This window comes from Heliangelus exortis, chromosome 1 (assembly GCF_036169615.1).
Source record: "Heliangelus exortis chromosome 1, bHelExo1.hap1, whole genome shotgun sequence".
NCBI classification, from domain to species: Eukaryota; Metazoa; Chordata; class Aves; order Apodiformes; family Trochilidae; genus Heliangelus; species Heliangelus exortis.
In genome coordinates, this window is record NC_092422.1 from 132,887,514 (window position 1) to 132,915,201 (window position 27,688).

The 27,688-nt window shown below is 37.2% G+C and overlaps 1 protein-coding gene across 1 annotated transcript in view; it reads left to right on the forward strand.

Moving 5' to 3' along the window:
• Positions 1–27,688, forward strand: part of TRHDE (thyrotropin releasing hormone degrading enzyme) — a 193,308-nt gene that overhangs the window by 87,948 nt on the left and 77,672 nt on the right. The window contains exons 6-7 of the mRNA XM_071767085.1: positions 7,829–7,966; positions 17,374–17,439. Coding sequence (XP_071623186.1) covers positions 7,829–7,966; positions 17,374–17,439 — 204 coding nt within the window. The remainder of the gene's footprint in view (positions 1–7,828; positions 7,967–17,373; positions 17,440–27,688) is intronic.

Genomic DNA, 27,688 nt, shown 5'->3' on the forward strand with positions numbered 1-27,688 from the left:
ATGTACTTCATCAGGCTTGCATAATCTTGATGAAAAAGGAATCCAAGCCTAATAAATACCTAAGAAATACCAAACCTTTAATAAAATCCTTGTCATCCTTATGCTCTTGATCTTGATGAAGAATAGAATGTCATTCTGATGGGGGTATAGATTACCTGTTGCAGTTAATATGAGATACATCAAAAGTCTCCTGAGGAAGTTGAAGAAGTATGGCTAGTTTTTAAATAGGAAGGTGAGCTTTCTGTGCTGAGATAATTTATGGTTCTACCACTGGTCCTTTTTAAACTTTAAGTTACTTTGGATCAAAGATAAAAATTCTCATGTTCACCCTTCAGCTAAAAATTTGGTCCCTGCATGCTACTTTTTCCCTCTTGCAGGTGAAAGTTCTTTGATTTTGCAGGAAATATGTCCATACTATACAGACATTAGACACTGGCATGAAAATGAATTCACAGTTATTCCCATTTCAGCCTGTTGCCTTGTCAATACCCCATACGAGAAGTTTTTTAAAATATTTGTTCTGAAATGTCTCATATTGTTATTCTTAAATATCCTTCAAGGTCTTGAAAGTTTAAACAGGGTGGTTTTACAGAGAAAGCTGGCTCTGCATGATCAGAGAATTTTGCTTAATTTTTTGTGCTCAGAGTAGTCATCTGCATGTGAATTCACTAATTAATGACTTAGAGATGAGGTTTCTGTATTGAAGTCTTACCGTAGGACTATTCTGTTGTGTCTCCATGCCATCAAAAAGCAAGAGCAGCTGGATATGAATTCTTGAGCTGTAAGATCTTATGACTGGTAGAAGATAATCTCATCTCTTTGGGAAGTTCTTCTGTTGTAGAATCAGAGAAAAGAGAAAATTACAGCAGAAATCACATACTGGAAATTTCCTTCATAGTCCTGTATTTTTTCATCAACACCTCTCACCCTAATCCTTACAGAGATCCATTTGCAATTCTACATATGTATATATATATATATCCCATCTTCCTCTATGCTTGTTTCTCATGATCTTGAAGTCCTTTATACATGACTTTCTAAAGAAAATTTCAATTGAGGTTTATAGATCCAGGAATTTATTGGCTGATATTTTGCCTCCTTATTTTCTGGCAGAAGTAATTGATATGTTTGTCCTTGAATGCCTCTGGTATTGGGGTAGGTTTTGAAGACTATGACAGGAATTACTGGCATGTAATTTTCCCTTTCCTCCATCAAACAACCATCAAATCCATCAAATACACTAGTGGGCAGTACCTGGCTTGATGCTGAGAAAACATTTCCCTGAGGCCAGCTGCATACTCCCTTTTCTTTATTATAGAAAAGGTTTGCTGACAACTTTTTTTGTCAAGATGTAGTACAGCAGTGATAGCTTTGAATTCTCTGCCTTTCCTATTCATTGAAGCTCTGGGATAAGATCTGCCACTTTCCTATGTGATTGCTTCTTCTATAATTAAAGATGGTCATACGTGCCAGAAATGCTCTTAATATTAAAAAATTGTGATTAAAATATTTGGAATAAATCTTTGTGTCTACATGGAATGGCACCTTTCATCTTTCTTAAAATGAGCCATGCATCTTTCACAAGGTTAGGTCTATAGTCTTGATGATCCTATCATTACTACAGGCAGCTGAAAAGAATGAGATTGCATATTAAATTTTCTGTTTTAAAAAACATTCTGCAAGAAATTACCTGTGCCAAAAAATTAATAGAAGAGCATTTAATTGAACATCAGTACATTAAGAACTAGGAATGTGATGCAATATGCTGCCCAAATTCTTGATAAATGATCTTAACTGTCTGTCTTTGTCGTTGGCTTTGTTGAAATAATAAAAGCGATTATGACCATTAGACACATGCATACCTTCAATGTTTTTTGACTCAGATTGCCTCCTAAAGCATTTATCTTTGTCTGTAAAGTTTTTTTTAGGCACAGTTTCAGTCATAGAAAACCTGGAAAATCATTCTGAGTTTTGAATTAGACTTAAGACATGGGTCTTTTTGTTTTATTTCATTATTATTTTGGCATTCCACACCTGAGCTGTAGCCTGCTTGATCCTTCTAACCTAACATAAATACCATGCTGGCTAAGCATTGAAGGAGATTCAGCCTCATATTTTAAAGCTACATTCATATTTTCTTTTTTTGGTTAAAGGCTCCTCATGCCAGTATAAAGCAAGCTTTTAGTTAAAATCACATGGAGAGTTTTTGTCCCAGTGACTGCTCAATGCAGTCAATCCTTCTATGATTTTCTGGTTTAACACATCTGCCAGGGAAGCTTTCAATGTAAAATTAACTATAATCTCATGTATAATTGACTTTGGCACAAAAAAAGAGATATGCAAAGGTGTGCTGCAAGATATTGTTGCTAGCTACTATTCCTTTTTAAGTATATTAGTTTAGAAATCCTCATACTAAATAGGGTTTAGAAATACTAAATTTATCTTATAACTAAGAAAACAAATTTCCATCTCCGTATGGTCTTCCTTAACACTGTTTCTTTCTTTATGCTCTGGTAAGGCAGATTAATATAGGGAATTCTTAACTTTAAGTAGTTAGCTCTTACCATTTGTAGATCAGACATGAATGAATAACAAAATTTAGATGAAAAATTTACTCAAGGCATTAAGAAAGAGTTTGGAGAATGTCAGTGTCACTTCTTTCTCTGTGTCATTATCTGCTCATCTTGAGAGAAAATGAGAGGTATGATGTGAGCTTTTTGGGCCACGTGAATTCAAATCTCCTGAGTTCAGGATTTAGATGAAGCTTTGGTTTCAGAAAGAAATTTCAGTTAACTGGCTGAGTTTCACATAATTCTGAATTACTAACTTGTTGCGGCAAACCCTTCTCTCGAGGACACAGCTCTTCTCAAGAGCTCTCTCACCAACTCTCTCCCCAGGCATCCACCTCTGCTTCTGGGAGCATGCCTTTTATTTTGCCCTTCAGCCCCGCCCATTTCCAGCTGGGGCAGGCCCTAATTATTGGGCACAGCTGGGCCTAAGCTCCCAGTTCATTATCGGCGACACCTGGTGACTTGTGGTTCTCACTACACTAACTACTTTGTCTTCAGTTAAAATGAGAGAGAAACTTTATGGCAACTTTTGCCTCAGGGCAAAGACCTTACTGGGATAGCCCTTCTGAAATAAGAATAGGCACTTCATCAGGTTGTGTAACTGATATGGGAAGTTCAATAGCAAATCTATAGCTGGATGTTTGAGGGTATCCTTACTGAAAGCTTCAGCTTCTCAAATTTTCAGTTACCCTGAATGAGCCTTTACTTTTTATTTAAAATTTTGACTGTGTGTAGTTACTTGAAACACAAGTTAAGTGATTTTGGTGTGCTTGCAAAAACTTCCTTTTGTTCTTCAGGACATAGCTCACTGAATCTCCACTTTCAGGCTGAAACAGAATCTAGATGTGCAAAATCCATCTCGAAAATGTTAGAACACCTGAAAAGTATTTTCATTGATGAGGACCTCTGGCAGTTGTTGCTGGAAGTTGATTTGGTACATCAACATCATCTCAAAGCCACTTTTCATTTAAATATTATTTACTGTTTCTTGAATTGAGGTGAATTTCATCTACCGATTTCCCTGGTAGAGTCTTAATTATAGCATAAACTTCATATTTTGTTGCCTAATGTTTTAAAATGTTCTGGAGACAAATCCATAAGGAGACATTGGTCTGTGTCATACATTTTTTAAATGACTATTTCTGTGAAGGCAACTACAAAGAAGATGACAAAACATGATCTTGGAGAGTGAAATTGCTCTTTTTTTTTATTTATTTAAGTGCTGATGGTCAGTATGTGTTGTTTCCTTTCCTAATGCTCCCCTTTTTGTTGCATATTTCCCTTCCAGAGGCCTATGTTTGGCATAGTGGATCTGGTGTACAGCCAAATCAAAGCTATAACTAATAAACAGTGGTGGAAAGAAGCAGAAGTTTAAGTAGCTGGTGAAATTGCTTTAAAAATACAAATCAACTACCCTGCAACTTAAGCAGGAAGTCATGAATATCTGCTTTGGCATTTAGTTGGAAAGAAAATATGTATCCTGTTCTCTTTCCAGGTAGTCAAAGCTATTAGTCTTCCTTAACTATGAATTCACAGAACATCAGTGTTGCTGTATAACAACAAAAATTGTCATTCAGTGTGAAATTTCTCTGTCACAGGGACAGAAATTTTGCAAGAGTTTGACTGGAAATGCAGAAAAGAGGGTTATGAAGGTAGACAGGGAACTGTGACATATTCACAGTTGATAACGAGAATCTACTGTAGACCTTCTTCACCAAACTATGTACTTAACTGAAGCACATATGCAGAGATATAAATTTAAAAAGAAATCTGTCAGCTTCTCAAGCTGTTCACAAAAAAATATTGTTGGGAAGAAAGAAAGAAAAAGGAACGTTGCTTTCGTTTGCAAGTACTCTGCAGAATTCATGTGCTATTACAACTTCAGATTTTTAAGCATGTAGGAACTTGCATTTTGCCCCCAGTGGATCTTCCCTGGCCTTAAGGTATTTTATTGAACCTTACGTTTTCTCATAGATGAAATTCCGTTGGAGTATGATAAATTTAACCATGAAATAAATTGTATCAGACCTGAACTACTGGTAGTGGATATGCGGATGTTCTTTGATTGCTTTAAAAATTTGCCCCTATTTCTTTTTCTCTAGGATGCACTATAAATCCAAGTATTGAGTCTTGGGAATGCTTGTTTTATGAGGCATGAGAGATCACTTATCTGCTTTGTATTCTTGATGGCTAGTAAAGCTCTATATTTTGGAGAAGATATTTCCAGGAATTTTCTCAGAAAAATAACTTGCAGATTGCACACCAATATTAAGTTTTATTCATGTGGATTTCTCAATCCATAAACTGAATGGTGGTCCCAGAACAAAGACAATACCTTTAATACTGAAGCCTTTCATCTCTTCTGCGTACTAATTATCAGGTTTGGCTCTCATTGTGCTATTCCTTTTGTTCCACTGTTGGATGTTTTCCAATTTTTTATTTTTAATTATTTTCTATGGCATTTCATAACAATATTTAGAAATTATTTTAATGTGACATTTCAAGTGTTACACACTGACTCTTATGCCTCAGCATGATGCTGCAAAATCATCATCAGCAACTCCTTTCCATTACATCATTGTTATCCTGTTATGCACAGTAAATTTTTAATCACTCTTAATAGTACCAAATCGTGCCCAAAAATTGTTATTTCACAATTGCTTTCTTTCCATTTAGCAGTAGTCAGTTGGATGGTGGGCCTCCTGTTGGAGATTAAGACACAAGGAGTGATCACTACCTTTCCATAAAATTTCCTCCCTAGAAGAAAGTGAAAATAAACCAGAATTGGAAATCTTTCTTGTGGTTACTGAGTTCCTTACACCTGATTCTTTTTGCTAAGGAATGATTTACTATATTTACACTATTTGCACTTTAGATCCACATTTTAAAATCTCCAGATTATTTCCTTAATGTGGAAGAATTTCTATAGGTGGAAGTTTTCTGACCCTGCTACCTGTAGCATTTGTGCAGCTTTTACCCAAAGTGGTGAATTTTGAATTTTCACAACAATTAAATGTTGGCTAAGGAGGAGAGAACACAGAGAAGGTGTAAGTCTTTCAGGACAACCTTGTAGCAAACAAAAAAGGTGTATTGGTGTGGATTAAAAAGAGTCACTCCTATGAGGAGACAAATACTTGAATCTAGTGACCACAGATGCTTGGGGAATACTCTAAAAACATTAATCTTTGAAAGGTGTGTTTGTCTGATAATGGCACTTCAGCCCCTGCAACTGAAGTATTCTCAAGAGTAAGAGGGAAAGCAGCTAGAAATAATGGGCACCTTTATTCATCTTAACATAGGTCTAACCTCCTAGGCTTTGACTATCCACAGTACAAAGGCGGCTCTGAGGAGAGGAGATGAAGAGACAGGAGTCAAAATGGGTAGTAGGAAGAGAAGAAACAGCCTTTAAAGACAGGCACAAGTTTGTGTGGAAGCAGCTCTGTCCTTCTTTCAGATGTATCAGCTCCTGCTCAGATCTGTGGCCCTATGTGTGGCCGGTGTTAGCACTGCTTGGTCTTGCACTTTCATGCAGCTAATGACACTTTCCAAGCAAAGCCCTGAGACTCCGCTGAAGCCTTCTTTTTCTTACAAGGGGATCACAGTCTTTTGTTTTTCTCTTACAGTTGAACTCCCTTGGAGGAGGGGCATCTTGAACAACATCTTGTCATTGTTTCATATCTAGCTGCAAGCCTGTCACCTACTGTGTTGAAAGCTCACTGGTGTCATTAAATTCATTCCAACACTGATTTTCTTTACTATTTCTGAGGAACCACTTTTTACTCCCATGGGTATCATGTTAAAACAGATCAATTCCACCATACAGCATAGGGTAAAATAACTAGGAAATAGAATACCTCTCTTCTGATGTCGTAAGCTGTTTGGTCTTGTATGTTGGCCTTTTTGTTTTGCAGTACTGATAGGACTTTACTAGCTGAGGTAGCATTTCTCAACATAATAAAGGCAGCTTGAGTTTCTTTCAGCACTTATGTTTCCTGTTGCCTCTCCACGTTGCAACCCCCTTTTCAACTAGAGAACTCCCCTCTTTTTCTGTCGTCCTGGACTTATATTGTAGTCTCCTTTTGCAGTCTGCTCTCAGAGGCTGTGTACTGAAGAGAAAAAGTGGAAACGGTTTGAAAGTCCTTTTAGTTCAATGAATTTAGCTTTACAGATAAAAAAATTTCTTAATTTGCACTAAAATGCAGTTCACATGTTTGGAGGCACACTAGCATTGCAATTGTATCCGTGCATGACGGTCTGCCATAAATTTCAAGGAAGACTGTTCAATTAACAAAACTTGATGTGAGTGATCAGGAATTTAAAATACTCCTTATTTGCCTATCAGGAGATAACCTAAGAAACAAACTAAGAACTAAAGTGCAGCCTATCCTTCTCTCATCTTTCCATTCTTCTGTCTTCATGGTCTCTATCCCACATGCTGATTTTCTTGATTCCAGGTACTGTATTTAAAGTATAAATTTGTGATTAACAGAGTCCTTTTAGTGAGTTAATTCCAAACAGTAACAATTCACTCCCACAACTGCTTGTCAGTTAAGATATCCAGACTTCATTTTGGAGACAGGTCTGTACCTGCATGTGTTCATACTCATATATGTTACGTATCGTACTGATTGCACATTGCTCTGATGAAATCAGTGCTCTGTTACTGATTAATAGAGAACGTGATTGAGCTGTAACCAAAGCACTACAATCCTTTACACCTCAGAAGCTTTCCCCTGAGGAGGACCATAATAATTGTTTCCCTATACCCTTTTATCCCTCTATAAAAAAAGGGCCACTTACTAACTGCATATTCCTGAGAAAAATTGGAAATGAACAATAGTATGAATGATCCATTACTTTTCACTTCACAAACCTCACCTCATGCAGCCAGCTGAAAACACTAAGAGTGTGTTGGGTAATTGGCTTTCTTGCATCCAGTGTTTTTAATCATCTGAATTTACAATCAGATCAAGGTAAATTTCTTGTGCTCTAATGAATTTTAACATAAAGGTTTATTTCCAGATAGTCAGCACAGGAATATCCTTTTGGCTATCTTATAAATACAATTTAAATTAATACATTGATGCCAAAACCTTGCCACCCAAGAAATTAAACACAGAATTTAATTGTGTGGGGTTTTTTATCTGGGGATTATAATCAGCTGTCACAGAGAGGCTGCCTCTGACAGCTGTGCGTCACTTCTGTATTGTTCTAAATGTATATTTGTCTGTGATATTACTGCATATGCTCTGTTTCAGGAAAAGCAGAGATTTCTGACAGATGTCCTACATGAAGTGATGTTGCTGGACGGTTTGGCCAGTTCACATCCAGTATCCCAGGAGGTGCAGCAAGCCACAGACATTGACAGGGTGTTTGACTGGATTGCCTATAAAAAGGTGAGACTGATTAAATTTATCTATTTTTATATATATAGATACGTCAGTAGCTATAATAAGAAGATAATATTCCATCTGTAGAACAAATACAATTGTGAAAAGACATACACCACAGTGTTTACTGGTTGGAAATCTTTAATTTGTGTGGAATGTATTTTGGAATATACTGCACTGCTTCTAGCCAATTACATTCAACACATTGTCTTGTTAAATCTCAAAAATAAATTTGAGAGGCTGTCAGAATTCAGCAAGAGGATTTTTTAATTGCTATTTATTTTGTGGTAGTGTCTGAATTGTGTTAGATGGTTTAAAAAGAAGAATTCATAGTTTTTGTCCTATTTAAACTCTAGAAAATTTGTGAAGTACTCAAGTTAAAGGTAATGTTTTTTTCTACGCATATACATTTTTCTATCAGCTAACAAAAAATTGGTCTAGGACAGTGAGAGTGGAGGAGTACCTTGTGCAGTGCAGTGGTGAAGGAATGTGTATTAAATCCAGGTAATCATAAATTGTGTTTCAATGATAGAAAGCCTTTTGGCCAGCTTTGGGACTGAACAGCTTCTGTGCAGGAGTGAGAGGGCTGCACACCTCCTCTGGGTTTGCTGTTAGCATTTGACCCAAAAGCTGGTGGTTACCATTATACCACATCATGATTCTCTGCTGCATGGTGTGATGTGTAATGTTATGCCTTGATTTTATGACCGAATGCACCTTAAGTGTGACACAGACGCTACTGCCTACAGCCTTCCACTTTGAAGCCTATACTGGAGCTCTCTGATGGTGATTCAGTAATAAGAGTCTTTCGAATATCATCCTTGTATTTGATGTTAACTTCTCTTTGCATCTTTAGCTGCTTAACACTGGACTGTAACAAGACAGCAGCAGCATAGCATTGACTTGCTTACTGATCCTTCAGTTTATCTAGTGCATCTTCTGTGTTAAAATAGACGTATATCCTCTCTTACAGTTGTTATTCCTAGTCAGCAAAAAATTCAAGTTGATCCAGTTCCATGAAAGGATCTTAGGCCTTTAAGGATAAGTGAAAGAAAGTGTGTCTGCATGTGTAAGTCCATGTAATCGGTATAGGGCATAACATGGAAATGCAAAATATTTAGGAAAATAATTTTAAAAACTGGAGTTGCTCAAGTAATGTTTTCAAAGATCCTTTAGCTGGCTTTGAAAACATTTCTCTTGGTCAATTAAGCTATAATAGCCAACAGCTTTTAGCATACAGAAATATTCTCATTGTTTAAGTGTTTCAGTCATATGTGTGCTGCTGATAGCTGAATGTTCAGAGGCTTATCTCACATCAGTATCTTAATATTTCAGGCTAATTATTTTTTCTAATTAATATGATAATAGTAATATCACACAGTAAACTATAATACTTGATACTTTTCATCCTATGAATACTTTACAAACATTAGTAATTTTCATTTACATTGAAATGACAAGTAGGACAGCAGGACTCATCTGTATAATGAAGTCTAGTAGGATGACTCCATTTTCTGTGCAGATTATAGTGCAATATCTGTCTTTCTTGTCCATTTAAAGGTTCCTTTTTCATTGTAACAGTGGCCATTCCCAATGGATATGGCAGCCTCTCTACTCAGCTACTTTGATTGCCAGAACCCTATGTGACACTGACTATGTTCATATCAGTGCCTGATCCTGAAATTTTGAACCCATTTACCAGATCTAGCAAACCACATTGAGGAATGGCAATGGAAGAACTTACACACTGTCATAGGTGAGGACATTAAAAGACACACTCTTTCACTCACGAAAACTTTGTTTACCTGCTGATAATTTGTCTCTCTGCTATTCTCTGTAACCATTCATCCTTTTGTTTTAGATAAAAGCAATATCTAGCAGGAAGAAACTTTTGTAACAGACTTCATAGTTCTCTTCCCACTGTTCCTGTATCTTCCTCCAAACACCTGACACAGTTTCCTTCCTGAGTATAAATTAAAGCCACTTTAGCATCTTGAAGCTTCTAGATTGCTTCATTCCTGTGTAACCTTGTATGTATGCATGCATGCATAAATAGCTTGCACTGAAGATGAACTAGGGAAACAAGATCTTGTACTAGAGAGCTAGAACATTTGCTCATCTTTCTAGCTCTCTAGTGTCTGCAAATAAAAATACTGTGATGCATGGTGTGTCAATAAATTTCAAACTGTAAAATCATACTGAAGTCTTTTACCTCATCAGGCATGTGAGCAGATATTTTCAGGTGCCCCAAAGCCCTCCATACACACTGAACTCCGGTGGAGGGATATTTTTGCTGGTATTTCTGAGATGGCTTTTTTTGTTTATTGCTGGCTCATATTTTTAGATTACCTGTCATGTATTAAACTCTTGGGAATTTTTTCTCTTGACTAGTAAAGTTTCAATCAGGGTCATCAGAGGAGTTTTCTGTTGTCTGAGATATTATGTCCCTTTTCAAACAGTCTAGCACTATATATAATATTTTTTTAAATTCTGTTTAGTTTTTTTAAAAAATATCTACCTTGTGCTCCCTGGGACCTTGGATTGTCCATGAGATCTCTTTTTCCCCTTGATGATTTTCTGCATGATTTTAATATGATGTAACTTTCTCCCTCTAATTTTTTTTTCTTCTGTGTAATCAGAGTCATGGAATGCCATTGTCATTTCATTGTCTTTGCTGTCACAAATATGACATAAGTCAGTTAGACACCTTTTTAAGTGCCCATCTTTTCTAGACACTCAGCTGTCATTTTAAAAATATGCCTCTTTCTTACACTTCAGAGATGACCGCTGAAACTGTTATTTAAATGCCTCAGAGCTGACTGTATTTTCCGTTTCCACTTTCTTGTCCTCAGTGATTGCACATATTAAGAAATCTCATGTCACAACCCCCTGAAGAATCATAATCAGGTAATCCCAGAAGCAGAATGAAGCAGGCACTTCAGCCTTGCAGTACACAGTGTTTTTCCACTTAAGCTGTTGAAGGTAATGTTTGCCTCTTTCAGAAGCATCATACTGGTCATTCTTCAGATAGGAGCAGGTCATCCTCCATTAGGGATATGAATACTTAGAGAAAAGTGAAGTCATGGCAGCAGGAATCATAGCCCTGGAGAGCTGCATCAACAGAGGAGGAGAAGCTGCAGCAAGAATAACGTGAAGAAGAAACAACCAGCTGTAATGAAATGGAGAAACAGGGCAGCTTCATCTCAGAGGGAGCAGCCAGACCCAGAACAGCATGAGGGAGAGATCCCAAACAGAACCGATAGTTTTGTAGCCATAGATAAGCAGTCACAGCCAGATAAAAGAAGGGATGAAAGGGCACCAAGGATAGTAGAGAGCCAGATAGTATCTGAAGTCATTGCAGTCAGCCTGCTGCATGCTTTAAAGTGTTCTGGTTGAAGACTTTGACTGCAATCATGGTGGGCAAGGTAAGTCTGATGGAGTGTAACTATGAAAGTATGAAGTATAATATGTCTCGGCAAGTGACAAACTGTAATCAAAACAAGGAGAGGAAGACTAGAACAGGGAAGAATATTCCTTTTTTTTTTTTTTTTTCCTTCCTAGAAGCCAAATTAACCTCAGCAGTGAGATAACTTACTGGCCCTGGTTTTATAATGCAAACAATTAATTATTTCCTAAACTTTTCTATGTATAATTTTCCTTTCCTTCTTAACTCTGTGCTGCCTCTTTAAAAATCTTTTTTGCTGCTTTCTGTGTCTGAGTGATGGAAGGAAGGTATATTTCTCATAGAAATAAAGGGGGACCATGCCCTGTGCCTCTCCTCAAAGACAATATTTTGCATTAGGAAATCTGTTCAATTAAAAATTTGCACAAAAAAACCCCACCAATGCTCAGCTTCCCTGTATGTTGGTATGAAAGTTCTGGTAAAGGAGAATTTAAAAAATTGAAATCAGTGGCTTGCTCAGCCTTTTGAGGGGAATTCTCTTTGAAACTTTGCTGCATAACATGTTCTGCAAAAATGTGGAAGAACAGGAGGGCTAACTGCAGTCACCGCAGAGGCTCTCTTGAAACTTGGTGCTTTTTACTTCTGTTCCTCAGGTACTGGGGAAGATATTGGCACTGTAACACAAAATAAAATAAAAAACACTCAAAACATCTATTCTGCCCAGTTAAACCAGGACTATCAGAGTGAAATTCACTCAGTTCATGAGTGCGGTGAAATTGCGGACAATGTGCATCTGTGAAATGACCACAGAAAAGTAAGAGCCAATTATTATCAGTGAAAGAAATTCTATATAAATATTTAGCGATGGTAAAATGTGGTAAAACAGGTTCTATTTTTAATTATTCACAAAACCAAATCAGTAACATAACATGGCATCCAGCTAGTTAAAATCAGTACTTACAGTACAATCCACGTGGCTTTGCAACCCATTCCCTTATAGCAGTGTAAAGAGAGAGCTTTTTGTTCAGCTTGATTAAATTATCTGAGAAGTTGTCTTTGAATGTCATTAAGTCCTGAGTAAACATTTTCACGATGATGTTTTCTGTTCCATGACTTGTTAGTGCAACAGGTCAGTGCCCAGATTACAGGAGGTTGTTTCAGAAGCCATTTGTCTGTAATGCCTTGTAACAGAGGAAGTATCTTGTAATGAAAATACTTTCTTTCCGTTTCAATAAAAAAGGTGGTAGGTCATTACTGCTTCCAATATGAAAGCCATCAAAACTGAAGAGTCAGTGGAGCCTTTAGGTTCAAGTTCAGAGCCACCCCAAGAGTGCCTGACTTGAAGTACGCAGCCAGTGGGTGCTAGTGCAAAAAAATTGGGCAGGTGCTTAACGATAGTTAAAATACCTATTTAAAATAAAACTTCTGAGCCACCTTCCTGACTCAAAACAAACTGTTGATAGCCTGTCAAGCTGTTTATCATATCCTAACTATTTTCTGAAAGAGAAACATATGAATCACTGTGTGTGGTAGATAAACAGCTGCAGTGCTTCAGAAGTATGTTCCTCATGCTAGTAGAACTGTATATGGGTTTGCTTGCAAATAATAAAAACAGAGCACAAATGTTTTTATTACAAAAAGGATTTTAAAAAAATATATTCAAAAAGGATTGTATTTCACTTTACTTTTGATGACACATCCTACTTCAGATTGGTAAAATAAGAGCAACAGTTACAAGGGTAAAGTAACCTGGAAAAAATTGTAAGAACTGAAAAAAGAGAATAAACTGTAGGTAATGAAACAGAGTAAAAGGAAAAAAAAAACTTGACATAAAAATGTGATAAATATTTTGATCAGAAAATGATCCTGCAGACCTGCAAGAGGGAACTTTCTGGAACAACCTCTGTTACAGTCTTTTGTTGTTTTTTAAAGATAAAAGATATGTTTAAGTACTGGATAATTTATCATACCCATCCCTAAGGCAATCATCAATAGAGAATCACAAATTTCAAGTTTTATTTTACTTAATTTGCCTTTGGATTCTCTGCCCCACCTGTAATTGTGGTAGAAATTGCCCTAACCCAGGTGGAGGACATTTCACTTGGCCTTTTTGACCTTCATAAGATTGAAGTTCTTTGTGAAAGAATGGTACCTCTGTGAGTGCCTGTATGTGGTCTGAGCCTTGGTTTAGTTGATGAAGTTGATTCTAAGAATTATTATTAATAATAGCTGAAACACAACAATAATATGAATAAAATCTAGTGTAATTGGGGTAGAGAATAGAGTAGCACACATTTCCCTTAGCTATAGGGAAAGTAACCCTAATCTTGGATTGCAGGGATTCCAGCATAAAGAAAAATAACTGTAGGCCTCCTATCTGTATCCCATTGCATTTGAAAAATAAGTGGTACAATTACATATTAATCAAGACTGATTCTGAACTGCGTACTGCTCAATAAGCAAATGTTAATAAATCAGCTCCTGCATTCAAAGGTCTCTTTGCTTTATTTATTTATTTATTTATTAATTTTTATGAGAGAAGAAAAAGTAAAATGGATGGGTGGAGTTTGACATATTACTCCTTTTTTTTTTGAGCCAAATGCTCATTCCTCACTTACCATGCTGGTGACTTGCATATCAGAATGCTTCCTCATTTTAGATTTTATGTCTCAAAAGGGAATGTTCTGAACTAAAAAAGAAAAACAAAAACAGCAAAACAGCTTTCCTAAGCAAAGATAGAAAGATGGACATTCACTGGAGATATATTGACATCTGTGATTATTATTACTGATTTTTGGTGTTATGTGAGATAAATGGATAGTTCAGCCTGCAAGATGCTGTCTAGGACTTTGCAAACTCAGGGAGGTGTTTTGGCACTGTTAATGCTTTCGTATTTTCTAAGGGTGCTCTGTAAGTTGCAAGGTAAAATATCTTCAGAGGAGTTTTTGTTATCTGACTTGAGTTGTTCACTGTGTAGTATCCTGAAATTTTCTAGTCCTCTGACCTCCTGGTATCATCAGTGAAGATAAACAAGCATTTTTAGATTAAAATTAGTCTGTCCTGTTTTAGATGCATGTCTTTGGGTGAGATGAATAAGGATGAGCTGAAGTAGCTGCTTCTCTCTCCGTTGCCTTTAAAGGGACTCAGGCAGCTAGATTTCTAAGAAAAGTTCAGCTTACAAGTAAAGAATTTTGCTCTTAATTCTAACTGTAGATGGTCTTTATCATGGTATGAGTGTGCATATCAGTTTCTTCAGGGAAATAAAAACTTACAGCACTTCAACCAGTGTTAGGTAATTGCCCATGAGCATGCTTTTTCCCAATAACACTTTGCAGAAAAGGACTGTGTGCATTTAATTTCTGTGGAGTAGCTGACATGTCCTACCTTCCTTTCCTATAGCAGTACTGAGGCTGAGCAAGCTTTCACTGTCATAGGTTGAGGAAACTTTAACTGTGTCACAGGCCATGTGAGGATCATGCTGACCATCTTTCCAAATGATTTTACTATGTCATACCTCATTTTCCCTTTAATTTTCAGGATGTTACTATCAATATCTTATGAAGCACTCATGAGTGCTAATGAGCAGTGCTTCAGCAGAGCCAGGTAGTGTCATTAACCATTACCTGAATATCCAGTGTATTTCTCTGAGTAGACTTTTATCAAGATGGGGTACAATGGCTTAAGGTGCATCAGATTTTACACTGGCAGGATTGTAGGTGTGTTTTTTTAAAGGGAAAGGGTTGCTTTTCACTAAACCTGTGAAGCCAATGTGTTTTAGCTCTTGGCAAGGTACCGAGTCATCAGTACCGGGAGGAAAAGCCCTTAAATCACCAATAAGTGGCAATTCTACCCTGTTGGAGGGCCAGGTTCACTTCTTGAGGCTCTGTACATCATTCCTAGGTTGAACAAACATTGATAGAGCAGAAGTGGTCCTGAGAGTGAAGTGGGTAGCAGATGGGTTGCGTGTGAAGTAGTTCAAGGAATGATGCTGACAGTTCCAAAGAGCATCCTCTGCACAGGACAATTTTGTTGTGTCAGTGTTAGCTGCTTTTCCTTTCCTCCCCAGAGCTGGGAATGTATTGATTACTTCTGTTGTTCTTAGGAATGTATTGCTGTTCTCTGTTCTGTCTGCTTTTAGTGTGCAAGAAAGGTTGAAATAAGTGGTTTCCTCCCTTTTCTTCCATTTCTGTTCCTGCCACATCAAGTGCTGCGTTTGCTTCCATTTGGTTTTCCTTCTCCCCAGGGCATTTTTTCCCCTTTGTGGTTCTGTTTTTCTGTTTTCTACTTTTTCTTTGGAATCCTTTTTTTTCCTCTTTTCTCCTTTTCTGTACTATCCTTCAGCAAATCAGTCATAGAAGGTGTTTGCCTTCCCTGTGTCTGTAAGATGGCAGAGCTGGGACAAGTATATTGTTGTTCAGGAAGCTGCAAGTACAGCTACTGGGTTTCCTGAAAGTAAATAATTAGTAGAAGTACTTCTGAAGTATCTCTGAAGATGGATGGATCCTTAGAAAATAGTCCTGCTTTTGTGTTTGCATCTCGTATGTAGTCTTGAATTTCTTTTGTATTTTCTTTGTTTTATAAAAGCCATCTATAGTTCCATCCAGTGTGGCTAAATGTTATCTGTGAGAGGAATGTTATAATTTTTTTTAATGTGTGTCTGACAATTTTTGGTCACTGAATAGAAAAAGACTGTGAGCAAGATCATATGAAGGTGTTTGCTTAATTAATTCTCATAGAAATAATCAGAGTTAAGATGCCTTTGTAAATATATGCCCATTGCTACCATGTGAAATTTAAACTGTGAGAAGGATTCTGTTCATCTTCTTAGAAATATTTATCTGCTATTTATCTGCTTAAACATCTCTGAGAACTTTACTCATTCTGTTCCTCAGGTAAAAAAGGGTAGCGATGCTTCTTGACCTATGGTCTTGTCTGTTCAGGCAGTATCTGTTTCAATAAGATTATAGAATCATTAAGATTGGAAATTACTTCTATGATCATCAAGTCCACCTGTTAACCAAACACTGCTGTGCCCACTAAACCATGTCCTGAAGGACCACATCTACATGGTTTTTGAGCATCTTCAGGGATGGTGACTCCACCACTTTGCTGGGCACACTGTTCCACTGTCTCATCACTCTTTCAGTGTTTTTTTTTCCTTAATATCCAATCTAAACCTCCTCTGGTGTAACGTGAAGCTATTTGCTCTCGTCCTATCACCAGATACTTGGGAGGAGAGACCAGTCACCACCTCTCTACAATCTCCTTTGAGGTAGTTGTAGAGGACAATAAGGTTTCCTCTCAGCCTCCTCTTCTTTGGTAATAGCAAAAAGAAAGCAGGCTTCAAACGAGTGCTGTGAGGCCTCTGTTCTGGGGTTTATTTGGCTTGCTCTGTGTAGGCCATGCCTTGAGCTTTGGTTTATTTTCTAATTATTATTTTCTATGCTACTGTGTGTTCCAGACATGACTGGTCTCTCAGTAAGATTAGATACCACTATAGAAACATAGCATATAGTTACTAATGGAAACATCATCTTTTGGTTTATCCAGTGTTCTGCTCTTATAAACAATTAAAAACATCTCCTGAATTGTTTTTCCTAATTTCAGTTACTTCAATAAATGTATAGCAATTACATACCATGCATAATCACTGTGGTAATTTTTTTCCCCTTGTTTAAAACTGTGCAGTACTTCTGAGTGCACAGAAGGGCTGGGGGCAACCAGCTGTGAAGCTGACACATCCATGCTCCAGCAGTGGAGAGAAGGTGTTTTATGGCCTATGCCCTATGAGGGGCAGGATACTAACAAGATCAGTCTACTTCTTCACTTTGTCTTCTAAGCATTTGCAGTATCTTCTGCCTCTCTCTTTCATTTCAGCATAAAGATTATGTTACTCATAAGTTTCCAAGATGGTAATGTTGGATGTAAATAGGTACTTCAGTTTGTTTTTATTGTGTGATATTGATGTGCAAAAATGGTAACTTCTTTTTTTCTCTATTATTTCCCATAGGGCGCAGCTCTAATTCGAATGCTGGCCAATTTTATGGGTCACTCTGTGTTTCAAATGGGCTTACAAGTAAGTAAAGACATTTTTGTGTTTGTGTATGTGTGCATTTCTAGAAGCATCTCTCTCTTTTTTCTTTTTAGACTATATTTGCATCTATTTGCAGAAATGCTTCTTTACTTCAGGACCATCTGAGCTGTGAAAAGGTCCCTGGAGCTGAAGTTGATGGAAGATGCTGAGTAGTGTACCACACATTGCAGTGCCTCCGATTTCACCTGTGGTTTTTTGTGTATCAAGTGATCACACTTCAACTTGCACATGGTTTTGTATGAATCTTGTGTAGATTGTCACAAGAAAATCTTTTAATCCATGGGACAATTGTGTGAAGGGCTAGCTGAGGAAAGAACTACTTCTTTTCAATTACATTTGTGTGCAGGAATAACAAATAGTAACAAATGATGTTAAGCCAGCAATGAAGTACATGGCCCTAAAACTAGAAATGTTTTTCCTATAAGTATTTTTTCCTTCCCTTCCCCCATAGCAAAATCCTTGATTTTTATTTTTACCATTTATAACCATAGAATGCTCCCTGCCTTAACAATGTTTTGAAAACTCATTCTGCCTTTTAAAAGAATTTTAAAGAGAGAACATTTCTGTACTAGGATAAAGAAATTCAATGTGCTGATTACCAAGGATGAGCTCTTTTCAGCAATAATTCATTGCAAATGACTGTTACTTAAACTATTTAAAACCAAACAATCCGAAACATAAAAAACAATGCAAGTTCCTCCATTCCATTGAAATCTGCTTGAGTAAATAATGTTAGAGGCAGCTGTGATCGATGAATTATGTATGACGCAGCCTGCTACTTCGAAGTGTCCTTTAAAGTAAATTGATGTTCACCTGAAATACAATTATGCTAAGATGGAAAGAGCAATCAGTCTTATCTGTTCTTAGTAAGCTTTGCATTTTCAAATTTAAAGAAACAACATATGGGATCAGGTAATTTTTTAACAGAATAATTCTACCTATAACCAAAATAAAATGGGAAATAAAATATAAAACAAAAATTAAATAAATGCATTGTTTATGTCAGAGAGGTGTGTTCCATGCAATAGGCAATAAAAGGAAACCTGCTGGGGAAATACAGCTTTCTGGAGATTTTCATGACATTCAGGATTTACAGAATAATTTATTCACAGGACCCAGCAGGATCATTTTCTTAGTTGTAACATCAGATCAGTTAGATAATCTTCTTATGCAGACAAGAAATCTTGAAATCAGAAGTTTTCTTTGTAAAATCTTGTGTATATCAAGAGTAAAACCCTCATCTCTTAAGCCAGTAAGATTTATGTCCTTAGTCCAACAAACTCCATCTCCATATGGAAGTTCAATAGCATGTTTTCCCCCCAAAAAGCATTTCACTCAGGTTTGTAGAAGGGGAAAGTTTTAATATGTACATCTGAAACCCTGTTTTTCTGTTTTCTATGGAAGATCTGTGAAAATCTGACTAGTGCAAGTCTTGGAATTAATTCAGGAGGAAGATGATATTCTAACTTCTTTCGTAAAAACTGTTTAAAATCCAGATAGAGTTTTCCATATGGATGTCGCCAAGCTGAACAAAATAAAGCATTAAGCTCATAAGCTTGTTCATAAGCTACATATTGGAAATGTCAATCATTTAGTTCTTTGTGTTTCATGGGTCTAAGAAAATACTGTTTCTGGGTGGTAGGGCTGGGAGGTTAGCTTTGCTGATGATAAGAGGAACTGGAGGACTATTCACCCTTTCTATAATGAATTGATTTAAGCTTTTTAGCTCTTTAGTCCTGGTACCCTTACTTGGGATTTAGAATTACGTTGCCTTGAGTCCAATTTTTCATGGAATTCGAATGTTCAACTAAATGGCCATTCTCAAGGACAGCTGCAAAATCAAGTATTATGGCTATTTGTAAATCTCTTAAAATAGCAGATACTCTGAAAGTGCACTCAACGGTTCATTCCTCTGGAGTTATTCTAGTTGCTTGCTGAGTAATTGAGTTTGAAGGACTTCTACTTTAACTTGTTTGCTTTGTTTTTCATTAGCCTCCAGTAGGTGAAGCACAGCAGTGTCAATATTCTGTATATTATTTCAGTTATTTTTAGGTATTAGGTTTTTCACCAATGAAAAAAAAAAAATATTTCTGTAGTCTTACTACACTAGCACAAACCAAAATGAGTAGCTCTTTATTTGTGTTTGCATTGTGTGTTTGTTTTTCAAGGTATGATTTATTATCAGTTAAAAGCTACAGAATTAGAGCTTTTATGTGAGAGAATCTACAAATAATATGCTATTCTTTGAGTTAAGAAGAGGACAAGATCAGGTTTGGAGCAAGACACAAATGGGATAGCTACCTTTTTGGTTTGTTACCACTTTTTTCTTAATCTAATAAGAGGTAATTTTATTACCTGGCAGATGGACCTTTTGAAGACCAGATCAAAATAGCTTGGGGGAGCAAAATACCTTATATGTCAAAGAAAACAATCTGTTGTAGTAAAAAAAAAAAGTTAATACAGGAGACTGGACGTTAATTGGCTTTTAACAATGAAGCAAATATACAAAGGTGTGTGTGATCCCTAATAGTTCAACAAACTATTCTGTTGAGGAGTCTGCAAGGAGGTAAAATTGTTGTAGAGATGATGTAGAGAGGCCAGTTACACAGTGTAGATGGCTTTGGAGAGATATATATCTGTCAAGGATTACTGGCCTATTCCTGTCAATGTAAATATACTGTGAACAACCATTGGATTATAGTGTGGAAGTTCCACAATAAAACTGCAGCCAAGAGACTACCTAGGGAAGGTATGATTTTCTGGAAACCTTTCAAAGACATGATGTCTTGAATCATATGACATTTTCAAGCAAAAAATTTAGTAACAAAGTTAACAAAGGTAGAACTTTCTCACTGTTTTCACATAGTACTTCATAAACAAAACCAAAAGAAAACATTTATATTGATTTTTATGAATAATTGAATAATGACGTTAATAACCTCAGCAGGTAACATTAGTATATGACAAAGTCACACCTATTATTTTTGTAGAAAATGCCTAATAAGCCCTTCCTTCTCACAGTAGTTGATTTCTTTCTTTTTAAAAGACCTGACCTCTTTCATGGTGTGCAAGGTTTCTTACGCTCCACAGAAATTCAAGAGGTGCATGTCACTTCATGCCAGTACTGTTCTTACTAAGTTGAGTGGCTTTTCATTCAAAAAGCCATTTATCATCTAGAACATCGATTAGAGTATGAAGAGGCTTGGTCAGCACCACTTGCTCTGATTACATTTCTGAACTGCGTAGGCTGGTAGAGAAAGAAGCTGTAAGTTGGCCTCATCATTCAGTCATCACTTGGACAGTAATGAACAGTGTAATATTTGATTTGTGTGAGATTTTCATCTGTCGGCTGTTATTCCTAATCCATCTGCTTGAAGTAGGTGGTTTCTTACATGACTGGTGTCACTGTATTACATTTCCTTGGAGGTTTTACTGCTTTACAGCAAGGCACCTCCTTAAGTTATCAGTGGGACTTTTTTTTCCAAATTAAATATAGGAAGAAATCCCAGTAATCTGAAGATCCAATGCCTAGATGTGTGTAAAGAGGCACCTCCAACTCTGTAATGACACATTTCTGCAGTGATTTATTTAAATTTTTCTTCTATTTTGTTTGATTATTTTGAAGCCTCATCTCTATTACTATATGTTTCTCAACATTTGCCCTGTGGCAGCTCATTGATCACATAGATCCTTTTGAACTTCACTTGCAGCTATGTATGTGTTCATCACTCTGATTTAGTGCACCATCAGCAGCTTGAATTAGTTACAGTAGGAATCTCTGTTTCTGTGATGAATTAACTGCTTTTGTACTTCAGGCTTCACACTGTACATTTGGAAGAAGAATTTCCATACCATGCTCTGGATATATGCTGTCTTTGTTGGTGCTGTTTCGCGGCCACTATATTGAAACAAAATTGGCCCAGGTGGCCAAGAAGGCCAATGGCATCCTGGCCTGTGTCAGGAACAGTGTGGCCAACAGATCCAGGGAAGGGATTCTGCCTCTGCACTCAGAGCTAGTGAGGCCACAGCTTGAGTCCTGTGTCCAGTTCTGGGCCCCTCAGCTCAGGAAGGAGATTGAGGTGCTGGAGCAGGTCCAGAGAAGAGCAAGGAGGCTGTAAAGGGATCCAGCACAAGTCCTGTGAGGAAGGGATGAGGGAGCTGCGGGTGTTCAGCCTGGGGGAGAGGAGGCTCAGGGGAGACCTTATCACTCTACACTCTACTCCACAACTCCCTGAAAGGAGGGGATAGCCGGGGGGGGGGGTCGGTCTCTTCTCCCAGGCAGCTGTCAGTAGGGCAAGAGGGCATGGACTTAAACTCTGCCAGGGGAAGTTTAGGTTGGATATTAGGAAGAAATTCTTTACAGAGAGGGTGATCAGGCATTGCAATGGGCTGCCCTGGGAGGTGGTGGATTCTCTATCCCTGGAGGTTTTTAAGAAGAGACTGATGTGGCACTCAGTGCCATGGTCTGGGAACTACCTTGGGAGTGGATTAAGGGTTGGACTTGGTGATCTCAGCAGCCCGAGTGTTTTCTTTTGGAATAAAGTTACATTGTTTTCCTGATAGGAGCTCAGTGACAACCTCCTGTCTGTTTCCATGAGGCAGCACAATTCCTGTCCAGTACAGGACACTGGAAGTGCATGTTTTGTGCATGATTCTGCTGTCCTAATGCAATCAAAATTTCCACTAGCCCTTTAGAAGTCAGTGGGGATATTTCCAGTACAAAGACTGAAGGAATGAACACCTAGTTACCACTGAGTACACATTGGAATGGAAATAAATCTACTTCTATTCAGTCCAGTTGAGGACATGTAGAAAAAAGCTGAATCCCTACTGCATAAAACAGGTCATCACCAAAACTATTTCTCTTCCTCCTCCTTCTTCTTCTCCTCCTCCTTCTTCTCTTCCTTCTCCTCCTCCTTCCAAATAATACATCAAATACATTTTTCTTTAATGCAAGGCTTAATATACTTGCAGTTATCTTACTGCACAACAGATACCATCAGGCTCTACTAGAAAACAACTTTGCAGTCCTCCCAACTGTTTCCTTTAGAATTTGCTCTCAAACTGTTTTGCCACCACACTGCAATTACTGTTGCTATGTTTGAAAACATAACCTCCTTCCTGTTCATATTACGTGCTAATAGGTGAACATGATTTTTAGAGGGGAAATAAACCTTTCCATTTAGTAATTCTAAACTTTTAAAAAAGAATCCCAGCCAAGCAGGATATATTTTAAAGTATCTAGAGATTTCCTGAGTGCAAATTTTTAATCTGTTTCAGGCGACCCATTCATGGTGGATTCATTGAGTTGCAATGTAGAACCTGTATTAATTTCAAAATTGCATTTCTTGCAGGGGTTCGAGGTTTGATTTTTTTCTTGTGTTGGAATGAAAATGACAGGACCATATATTGCAATACATATTTATTATGAACATGAAACAGGTAGAGCAAAGAAAGCAGTCCCTGTGACTGAACGATGGCTCTCGTCTCTTCCTTTCTCATATTGTTTGGGATAGGACACAGGTCCTGTCTACATCCTCAAAAGGAATGTTATACTTTCAACAGTGATAAGATACTCTGGATATTGCCCTAATTCTTCTTCCACTGAAATCAATGCTCAAAATTCCATTGACCCATATAGTGCCCAAAATGTCAGTTCTGCTGATCTGATTATGGTTAGAATGTATGGGGGTATTATGAATTACAAACTAAGAAAGACAAAGTAAAATACTATAATTATGTAGCCTATTCAGAGTAATTTTCTCTGAAGAAAATTAAGATTTATTTCTGTATATGATTCCAGTATTACTTTTCCTGATTAGCAGTTATTGCTTGCTGTTTGGATATAATGATTTAATTGCAGATATGATATGTTGACAGTGTATATTTTCCTATTGCTGATGATTGCAAGCATTGCATCACTGTTATTTGTAGAAAAAGAAAAAAATCTAAGTATACCTTTTGAAAATAAAGGGCTTAACTTTCAGCTGGTGTACATTGATGGAATTCCACTGTTTTCCTTCCCTGGAATTTTATGCATTGCCTAAAATGACATGGAGAAAGTGACATTGCATAAATTGCATAAAGTGACATGGAGAAGGCTGAGGTTCTCAATGACTTCTTTACTTCAGTCTTCACTGGTAAGGGCTCCAGCCACACTCCTGGAGTCACAGATGGCAATGGCAAGGGTTGGAAGGTAGAACTGCCCATTGTAAGTGAACTGTTAGTTCAGTCAACTGTTAGTCGAACATTAGAGCATCTCCTTTTAAGGAATTAAATTCAAAATAAACTTTTTGTTTCCTTCAAATGTGATACATTGATAATCTGTCATCCGAAATCGCCACTTTTTTTAGTTCTTTGTGTGGTCTCTATCATAATATTTGTCACATGGTTGGAGAGGCACTGACTTAGGATGCCAGGCTTCTGTTTTCCTTAGTGCTTCTTCCTGCTGCTTGTCCACCCAGCATGTGTGGCCACCCAATGCTATTCCATTTGCACCAATGGAAGAATTTAGAATCCTTTTTGTGTAGTTGATTGAGGAAGGAAGAGTGTCCTTGGTACAGAATGATAGATTTACTTCCAGTGCAGGCCATTTGAGGTGTCTAGTTTTAAAGTAACCTCACAAAGAGATGGGGACAAGGAGGAGCAGAGGCTGTGGAAAGTACTTAAGTCTGAGTGTACCACCAAAGAGTCATCAATCTGTAGTGCAAGGGATGTACAGGAATGCATTTGATTTAAGGAATGTGACAATGGATGTGACAATTTTAGTATTAGATGGGGGCTTGTCCACACTGCAAGAATGGCCTTACACTCCTTTTGTGCTTGCGGTGTATTCGATATAATTTAATGTAAATAAATTTCCATGACATTTTGATGCTGGTTTTTGTCATCCTAGGTTGAAATGTTTTTATAATTACTTTAATTCTTGACTTCGTGGCCAGTGAGTAACTTAATTTTTTGTTGTAGGAACACTTCTCAATGTAACAGTAGATTAAAGTACAGGAAGGATATCAACATTTTTGATAGATATAGATGTGACTCAGTCACGAAAGTTAAAATCCATTCCATGATGCTAATCTACTCTGTATGTTGGCAGTTTCTGACAAGACTGCCTGGAAGCAGTTTTGGGCACTCTTAGTGAAACTGATGTAGAAGGTGAAGAAATTGCTTGGTTTACCTGACCTGGAAAAAATCTATATCCAAGGTTTTTCTCAGCTGTCTTGGCAGTATTGCTTTGATAAGTGGTCTGATCACAGCTGTTCTTTCAATTTGGAGGTAGCTCTACAGCTTGACTCACAGGTACAGATCATTTCTGACACAAATAGACTTAATCTCCATCTAATTTGCCTTATACAAAGTTTGACATGACCAGTAAGGTGAATTTACCTACTCCTTATTTTTTTTCTTTACTGCTTGTCCAACTGCCCAGTCAGAAGGGTGATGGCTTCTCTTCCTTAAGGGTCTTTTGCAAGGGCTGGTCTGTTTTACAGATGAAAAATGCTGTACACCTAGCTGTTCTATTCAAAAGTCTTCCTCTGGAAAGTCTTTTCCTATGGAAATTGTCACTTCTTTGTAGCTTGCCAATAGTGCTTTACCACTGGTTCTTACTCCTTGTTTGTCACTCGCCATTGCAAATGTAGGCAGTATGTTCCTCCCTCTGACCCTTGCTCAAGCCTTTTTATTTGAATGTTAGGTAATGTCAAAATAATACATGACAGCAGATTTGATGTTAGCAGTGTGAAGAAAAGGGGGAAAAAGGTGGCATATTATATAGTCAGTGAGTCAGCATTTGACAAATGGTGTCTGGTGGTTTAAGGCTAAGTATACAAATTTCTAGGAAAACAAACCTGCTGGATTTGATAGTTGGAACCTTAAAGCCTGATTTCCACATGAGCTAGATGTTTTTATTAGTAACTCTAAATCTTTGGTGAGATAAAGCAGTCATATATAAAACTTTTCAACATGAACAAATTGTTGGAGGATGTACACCCATGAGTAGGAATGAAATACAAAAGAGGCAGGTAAAGGTGTAACTGCTGCTTCCTGAGCCCTGAGAAATGAGAGCATTCAGAGGACTGTAGCCACACCAATTTGATGCCAAAATATTTTGCTACTTTTTTCTCACTCATCTTATGTAGTGGATTTTACCAGTTATCTTTAGGAGAAAAAGTAGGTTATTCAATGGTAATCTTTTTCAGTTCCCAACACCACTCATATAAGTCTGGAGCTGTTCCTTCAGCCATCCAGTCAACTTCATGCAGATAAACTAAGAAAGGAGTTATGTCCTAGAATTGATTTTTTAGTTCCTAGTTATAGATCTAAAATCTCTGCTGGAAGTAAGATACATGTTTGGAGACTTATTCTCCCTTTACACGTTTTTAACCTCTGCATTTATCAGTCACTGTTTTATTAGTTGTGCGTGTTATCATGTTTGGCTGTTGTTAATTTAACAATAATTAATAAGAAAATAGTTATTTTTTTTTAAACCAACAGGTTCAATGCCTATCAGTACTGAGAGAACCAAGATTGCAAAAGGGTGAAATACTCTTTCCCTCTACTTAATCTCTGTTTTTTTTAAAAAAGCCTAAGACCATAAAAGAGTCTGCAAGCTTAATCAATACAGCATTACTAAAAGCATCTTTCAAAATCTTTTAGTGCTTTTCACTGTACTCTTGTTTCTACTACCATGTACTTCATGTACTTCGTGTACTACTATGTACTAAAATAATAATTTCAAAAGCATAGAATCTTTTAATTTTTTGTTTGGGATTAATATTACTGTATGACAAGTCATTATACTCTAAATTTGTTGCATAATCTTAGGTTTTCCTTGTGCAGTAATTGGATTTTGTTTTAATGGTGTGAAAGAGCCAGGATTTAAAAAATTTTACTTGATGTTAAAAATTACTGAAACATGTCAGAAAACGACACCGTTTGGTTATTACTTTTATTATTGATAGTGGTGAAGGTATCATATTCCGTTATTCTTTTTGGCAGAGTGGCTTTCTGTTTTAATGACAAGATGTTAAGAAGAGTATTTCAAGAGGATGCTTGATGAAAAAGTAAAACCCAATTGTCATTTTTGAGTGTGTTAGATTAGTTTTCATGTTGAACTCTCATTCTAATTTCCCCATAATAAAGAAAAAGCTTAGAGGTGGCATTAGAGTGAGATTTAAAATGAAAGGGGAATTTGTAGAAGAATGTTCTTGTATCCTGGGTTGCTCTAGAGGTTTTAATGTCTTTTTTTCTCCTGACATGTACTGCAGGGTTATAGCTGAAAGTTAGGAAGGTGGTTGAGGCATATCTTCATGCTCCAGCATACACTAGCTGATGGAACAGCTTTGGTAGGTGGTAGACTTGAGCTGATCATGTGAGTGAAGCTTAGATTCAGGCAACTGTGTTTTAAGTGTCATCCTCCTTTTCTTTTCTGTGGCTTGCACATCTATTCTATTTGCTTTGGTTCTTTTCTATTCAATGTAAAGCCTGAGGGGTGGCTAATATTCCTGCCCTGGAGAATTACAGTGTATGAGAACATGTCTTCAGGCTCTTTACAAGGTACTTAAGACTTAGATATGGATACCCAGGATGAAAAGTGGATTATTTTTCTGCTTGTTCCATCCTTAGAACAGATAAGCAAGGCATGTATAGATCTTTGGCTCCTATTTTAATACTTTCTGGGGTGTGTTTGTTGCTGATATGTATAAGCCTTTTCTTTTTTAAGCTGAGTGTCTGTCCATGAAAGGTACTTAGAAAGAGGTTATTGATTTAGTGATGAAAGTTCAGGCTGGGTTGTGGTGACCCTAACTGGCTTTGAAGTCAACAGTTTGAATGGTGTAAAGTCTGGTGGTATTCTCAGTATGAAAGCAGGCTCTGGTATGAGAAAACATATGATACCGATTTATGAATGAACAGCTCAGGGAGAGTGAAGCAGAGACCAGTTGTGTCTTCTAGTGCCAGAGCTCAGGAGCAGTAGATGAAACCAGCAGACAGGCAGATGTTTGAAACAGGAGTCTTCATACAGCAGATCACTGAAGTGGGAATTGCTTTTTGTAAGGTGTCACAAATGCTGAACAGTTATATGGGTTGAGAAAGCAACTGGCTAAATTCACAGAAGATAACTATTAAATATAAAGATACTAATGTGCTCAACATTCCTTGTGCCATGAAGTGCTAGATGATGGGAGAGCATACAGAGGAAGTATCACTGTACCCTTGCCCTGTTTCTAGGTGT